This window comes from Natator depressus, chromosome 2, assembly GCF_965152275.1.
Source record: "Natator depressus isolate rNatDep1 chromosome 2, rNatDep2.hap1, whole genome shotgun sequence".
NCBI lineage: Eukaryota > Metazoa > Chordata > Testudines > Cheloniidae > Natator > Natator depressus.
This window is the reverse complement of record NC_134235.1, coordinates 90,102,458-90,109,445: the sequence shown is the minus strand read 5'-3', so window position 1 is coordinate 90,109,445 and position 6,988 is coordinate 90,102,458. Positions and strand designations below refer to the sequence as shown.

The following is a 6,988-nucleotide window of genomic DNA, read 5'->3' as shown; positions in this document are numbered from 1 at the left end:
AGTTTTTCATTTTGGTGAGAGAAAAAAAAAATCAGTTTCAGTTTGAAAGTAGCTGATTTTTTTATTTTATTTTATTTTTTTGTTTCAGCCACTGAACTGAAAAATCAATTATTCACTCAGCTCTATTAGTGAGAAGAGTTTGATAATGCTAAATGAGCAGATAGACGGATTTCTGTATCTGACAGACAATGTCTGACTTGGGGCCTAACTGTGCATGCCTTACTCATGTTGGTACCTCCTTCAAGTCAATGAGACCAACCACGGTGTGTAGGGCATAGGGAAATCTTCAAGTGCCATAGAGCCAGCACAGGGAGCATGATGGGGGTCATGGCTGGAATGCCCAGACACACTATTGGAATGCCAACAACAACACGCCTCTTGGAGTCCACTGCAGCCAACAGAACTTACAGCAGCCATGGGGCTGCTTTATGTTATACGGGGAGGAACCATCCTCCAGCAGCCCTATGGATCAAGGATTCCAAAACTCAGCTTTGCTGGGCAGAGTTATGGTGCAGCTCTGTGACTCAATTTTCTAACACTCTCCTAGTTCCTTCTGACCGCCTTTCACTGAATGTGTAACTGACACTATCCCTTTACATCAGTTGCCCCTGTGACTCCTATGGAAGTTGCATCTACTTTCAATAGGTATGAATGCAGAATAAATGAGATGTATAGTAATGACTCATAATAGAACACTACTGGTGTCCACACAGAACAAAACAAGTTTTCCCTTCTTGTTCTTTCCTGGTTTTTGACATGGGGAAAAGGGAAACATCCAATACAGCAAATAATAGTGGTCATATCTGTTGTGTTTAAGGTTAGAGGAAAAATAAATTAAACATCAGAGGATAACTTTTTGAGATCTTACCACCACCAGGTCAAAAGTGAAGTGGCCTTTTAGTGGATTGGCAAAGAACTAGTGATCAAATATGCCCTTCAAAGGTAGGGCTGTTTTTCTTGGTTAACATTCAGCTCTATTACAGAGTCATTATGCATGTGCCTTCCTGGTGGACAGACCCTCTGTTGAAACACAACTGTATGACAGCATGAGCAAGGGTGGTATCATGGATTGGTGGGCTGCTGAGAGCAGAACCCAGTGGCTAATTTTCTTGTGGTTTTCTCTTGAGGCTACTGGCATGAAGGTTCCTACTTTAATTAAAAACTCAATAATGACGACTGCCAGAAACAATCAGAATACCCACTTTTTTTCCTCATCAGATTCTAGTAAAAACAGAAACATAGTACATTTGTTTTCATTCAGTTGTTGAATATGAGGCGTATGTATGGTGGTATCTATGTATTCATTTATTTAGCATTAGTTTTAATAGTGTGAATCACGATGACCAATAAACACTGGGCCTAATTTGCCACTCTGTTATACTAGTTACACTGGCATGATTCCACTGAAACTGGTGTGACAGAACAGGGAATCAGGGCCACTATTGTGGCATATTTTTCCATACAGATGGGAGCAGTTTCCACCCTGTGCAACCAGTGTCATGCCAGAGCTCCCCCTTCCCCATGTAAAGCTGACAATGATGGGTAAAGAAGATGATGTCAACAGCTGCAGGAGCAAATAAATACATTTAAATATCTCTTGGTTAGTCCGTAACTTCTTTTATAAGGCTTTCATCACTAAATACCAGTTTAAACTGAAACATGAAATCCTGGCGTGTAATATTCCCTTCCCCAGGAATTCTGTTTGCAATTTACCACTTGAAGTAACACCCCAAAAATACCGACAATTTTCCAAATAAACTCTAGAGACTACATTACAATGAATATTCAACAACAGATGGGTTTTCCAACCGTCCACTTTAATAATTACCTCAGATACTTATCTTTTTAACATCAAATAAAATTCCAGAGCAAAAAAAAATATGAGGTAATGTACAATTCAAGAAAATATCCTTAGCTTTTACAGCACTGGTTTCCTATTTACGGATTTACAATTATTTACAATATGACCTCATATACATATACACATATATATCTTCAAACTGAATTACCTAATGAGGATTTCATGGTTTATTTACATAGTGATTTGAAGACATGTTGTGCCTTTAATTATGTTGCTGGAAATTAAGGGTACTGTCTCATTTTCACCCTAGCTAGAGTGAAATTCACCCCAGTGCAGAGTGGCTATCCATGCTACTTAAAGTGGGATTTAAGTGGTGAACTCTGCACTGGAGTGAACTTCACCTTAAAGCAAAATTCTGCCAATGTAAAATCCCATTCTCAGGTGTAACTGAGGGAAGAATCTGGCCCCTCAAGTATTGGTGGGTTCCTAATACAATTGGTGTACTAAAATTCTGTACTCAGGTCTCTCAACTGTGAGTGAAATGCCCATTCACGTAAATGGGAGCTGAGAATGCAGATCAAGGGCAGTATATGGCCCTCATTTTGTAAACTTGTCTACTTTCCAAACACAAGTCCAAAGCTTTACCATCCAATCTCCACTGCAGAGCAAGAAAAAGGTACAAGTCAGGAAGGCTGATAATAGCCTATCATAATACCACAAACCTCCACATTGAAAATGTAGGCATGAAGATATTCAGCTGTCCTCCTAACAGTGTGGATCTCTGGATTTCTGTGTTTTTGAGGTTAGCTCTGCATAAGGTGCTGAGTTTGGAGAAAAAAAATTGACATTTATAATAAAACAGCCAAGATTTTTTTCTACAATATGCTACGATCTCAGGACCTAATCTAAAACCAGTTGGGATAATGGGAGTCTTTCCTCTGGCTTTAATGGGCTTTGGTTAAGGCCTTGAAACAGGTTCACTGGAGACAATTTAACGAGAGTAACCTCTTGACTTTGGAAAGGAATAATTTACTCTTGTGAGCTAACTTGCATTTCAGATGTGTAATCAGTATGAAACTGTTTCCTCTATGAGTTTTTATATATTTTATATCTAAATGCAAAAATCCAGCATTTGGGAGGACATTCTGTAGACATCTGTATCATTCCTTGGAAGAGAAATTAGAATATTTTGTGGCTAATTGATTGTACTTTCTTCCTCTGTGACCAAATCCAATATTCTTCACATTACATAACTATTACAAAAGATAATATTGGAGAGAACACAACAGGATGCAAATTGCTCATACAAAATATAAGAGGGTTGCTGTATTTTATGAAAATGGCAGCCTCTCGGTAGAGAGAAAAGCATATCAGATGCTGGCTTAGGCCTATATAAACATGTTGCACATTCTCCCATGTTCCTGGGAGCCATCTTTTGCTGACAGCCTACCCGCAGCATGCCTTGACAACCATCCCTGCTTTGTGTAATACCCATCGTGAAAGATGTACGCTGTAATTTCTTCAATAATAAGTGCCCCAAAGCCACCCGCACCTGACAATCTTCCTGCTGTGTCTGACATGCTCATTGGCCAAACCCCCTCCATAAAATGTTACATGGGTTACCTTTGTCTACCTTGAAGCCAAAGATGCTGTACTCATTTCAGGGCCCAGAAAAAACGATATCTGCGCTGCCTTTAAGATGAACCACTGCAGCCTTAAAACCAGCATGTGGTACACCTTTGCCTAGATATACAGTAATAGGAACACTGGAACAAATACAGACAAGTGCCGCAAAATACTATGCTCAATACTGGGAAATGTTGCAATTACATTGACCTCTTGTGCAGTATGTATTTTGTGACTGCAACAATCATGATTGGGATACAAAAATGTGTGTGTGTATATACATATATAAATTCTTGTTCATAATTGTGTTGGTTGAGGCATATGAATGCTGAAGTTTACAGATTATATTTTTCACTTCATGCTAATCACAGTTATTCTTCTGGTTTTATGGCAATGGAGAAATTGACAGGAAACCTGTCCATTCTCGCACCGGACAGCCACAATGAGCCTTGTTGTACCCAAAGAAAATGTAACTAGAAACCCAACTATTGGTTGTGTGTTAGTTAATGCTTACTGCATTTGGCAGTGAGGTAAATAGGGATATCCTACCCACATGTACATATTTATGCACTCTGCCCGTAAAAATCAAAGGGGTGGAAGGATGAAATTACTGTTACTTTTATAAGATACCTGGCTTGAATCTGGCCCCAAGTGTTCTATTATTCTCTTGATTTACATGCATATGCTAACTCCTATTAATGCCAGTTAGAGTTATAGGTGTGTATGGAGGGGAAAATAGACCAAATAACATCAAACTAGAAAAACAGCTTTCTAATTTCCATAAAAATATGATCCTCATTACAAGTATAAGGTGGAAAGACATTTTATAGTCCCTTCAGCAGAAATAGGGAAAGAAGATGCTAACAATTTTGATGCATGATTTTCCTGATAAATAGTAATGTTGCATCTTGGTTTCCGCATTCAAAAATGCATTTTCCTAATACTTGCTCGGCAACCCACAGGCCGTTCTCAGGCTATCGCAACAAATAATCTCTTTGAAGGTCTTCCGCATTTCCTGGCTACGAAAGGCGTAGATCAAGGGATCGATCACTGAGTTACACATGATGAGGATGAGGTACATGTTGAAGTGAGACATAAAGCAAACACAGTAGAGGTTCTGAGGGCAAGAAATCATCAGGATGAGGTGGAGAAAAAATGGAGCCCAACAAACAATGAAGATGCCTAGTAGCATGGTCAGAGTGATGGCCCCCTTCATGCTGGTCCTTTGATGGACAGAATTGTATCCAGGCAAAGCAGCTATTCTCTTGACATGAGTACGAGCCAGGAGGAACATATGTATGTACAGAGAGACCATGAGGAATAACATGGTGAAAAACATTGTGATGAGACAAATGATAACGTAAGTTGATTCATAATAAAGAATGAAGATAATGCCACAGCCAGTGCAAAATGTCCATATGCATGCAATGATAAGCCCTGATCTTTTCACTGTCATGATGTTGTGATAACGCAGGGCGTAGAAAATTGTGACATACCTGTCTACTGCTATAGCCAGCAAACTGCACATGGAAGCCACCACAGATATGCAGATCATTGAATCAAAAACATTGTCTATATGTTGTACAAAAGCATCTTCAATAATTAGATGCTTATTGTTTATTAAATATATGGTTATGGTCTCCCAAGCGTTAGAAACACTGACCAGCATGTCAGCTACTGCTAAACTGCACACAAAGAAATACATAGGCGAGTGCAAGTTCTTGTTCTTAACTATTGCACAGATGACCAAGATATTTTCAAGGAGGCTTATAATGCCCAGGATTAGAAACACCTCCACTGCTATGACCACTTGCTCACATGGTGACGACTTGTTCTTGACAGTAGGCACCGTAAAGTTGCTGCCAAAAGTACTCAAGTTAAGTTCTGGAATGTGTAGCTGATAGGATGAGTTCATCTCTGGAGGCAAATATGCTCTCTTCTTTCCAAAGGACTTGTAAAGCAAGGTGGTAAATGCATTTTCCAGAAAGGCAAGAATCCCTGCCAAAAAAAATATGACAACAAGACAAAAACAGGAAGGAATTGACAAAGCAAATATCAAATGGAATAAAATATTTCTATTTAACTCAGTATATCCAGCCCATGACTGCTCCACATTCTATATTTATTCTAAGTTAACCTGTCATAGATTCACAGAGCTTTTCCAGCTATTCTTCCAGAGGGAAATTCAAATCACAAACTAATAGAGAGATTTATTCCCCTTCTTTTTTCTTTCTCCAGTGTTGATTGTCTTTCCCTGAAGCTAGCACATTTTATCTGGAAATTCTGGTGAACACTGAACATTTTCAGCTAAATTCCTACAGAACAACAAATAGTATCTGACGGGTGTCTCAATCCTGGCAGCCTTAAAACCCATATGAATGCACTATTCATAACTGAGATCAGACTGTATCCTCTCATCTGATCATACTTAGATAAAATTTGAATTCCTGAAAGAATTAATGACTGAGCCTTTTAAGCAAAAGATTGAAATATTTTTCCTGACCTTTGTACTTCTTAAATTTGCATAACTTGTGATATAAACAGCTTATCTGCTCCAAACTAACATGCTCAGCTTAATAATACTGTTTTAAACCATTAAAAAAGACAAATCTATATATTTCAGGTTTCACATTGTTTTATTCTCTTGTAATTAAGATTTAAATATTTTAACTTGCCCACTAAAATCACAAGGGAATTTCTGTCAGGAAAGCCACAGGTATTCTATTCAAATTATGGGTATTTTAATCAAGGATTTTTTTCCTGCTAATGAGAATATTTTGAGAGGAATGTCATAAGCAATAAAATTCCTAATAAGCAGAACATATTTAGCTTGCTGTCAGTCAGTGCAAATAAAATTCAAAGGTTTTTAAGATAAACTACTCTCCATTTTAAAAGGTAACATTTCCTATACAATTAAGAAGCAGTTGTACTTATTTACCAGGACTGTTCCTTCAGATCCTGTTTCTCTTCATATCCTGTATTCTTTCCCTCTAGCTGTCACAAGTTTCAGCTCTCCTGCCTGTCCATCCTCAAGGGCTAAATGAAAAAAGAATGTTCAAATTCATAGAGCCAAGGCTGCCCAGGTATAAACTACTTACCCTGCAACTGTCCTTATATAGTCTCAGAGAGTTAATGACTTCAGTGCTCAATCTCTGACTCCTCCTCTACCCCCTTCTTTGCCTCCAACTTCTCTTCCCAAATATTTCATTACTGAAGGCTTGGGTTTTTACCACCACCTAGTGGCTCACACTTGTAGAGCACTTCAACTTTTATTTTTTTATTGGCAGTTGTTTGTGATCCAGAATTCACTCTCAAACTTTTTATATATATATATATATATATATATATATAATGGTAAATAACTGGCATGTTTGCTTGGCTTGTTTTCTTACACTTATGCACTTGTTCTATTTTTCTTTCCCTATTATTTTTAGTATTGATTGAAAACAAGTCTCCACTGAATTCATCGATCTAAAATTGGTGAGAGCACAATAACAGAACTTTGTGGTAGCTTTTATTTATTTATTTATTTTTATTAACACCTACCATTTGCCTTATATG

At 38.0% G+C, this 6,988-nt stretch overlaps 1 protein-coding gene across 1 annotated transcript; it reads right to left on the bottom strand.

The window, feature by feature from the left end:
• Nucleotides 1–1,816: 1,816 nt before the first annotated feature.
• On the bottom strand, nucleotides 1,817–6,534 carry MC5R (melanocortin 5 receptor). The gene is made up of 2 exons (XM_074943136.1): nucleotides 6,366–6,534; nucleotides 1,817–5,425 (listed from the first exon to the last, which is right to left on the bottom strand). The coding sequence occupies exon 2, from the start codon at nucleotides 5,340–5,342 to the stop codon at nucleotides 4,365–4,367; it is 978 nt and encodes a 325-aa protein (XP_074799237.1). The 5' UTR covers nucleotides 5,343–5,425; nucleotides 6,366–6,534; the 3' UTR covers nucleotides 1,817–4,364.
• Nucleotides 6,535–6,988: the final 454 nt, after the last annotated feature.

What these genes read in the sequence shown, in the direction of transcription:
- MC5R (XM_074943136.1), bottom strand. Translation starts at nt 5,342, where the DNA reads ATGAACTCATCCTATCAGCTACACATTCCAGAACTTAACTTGAGTACT.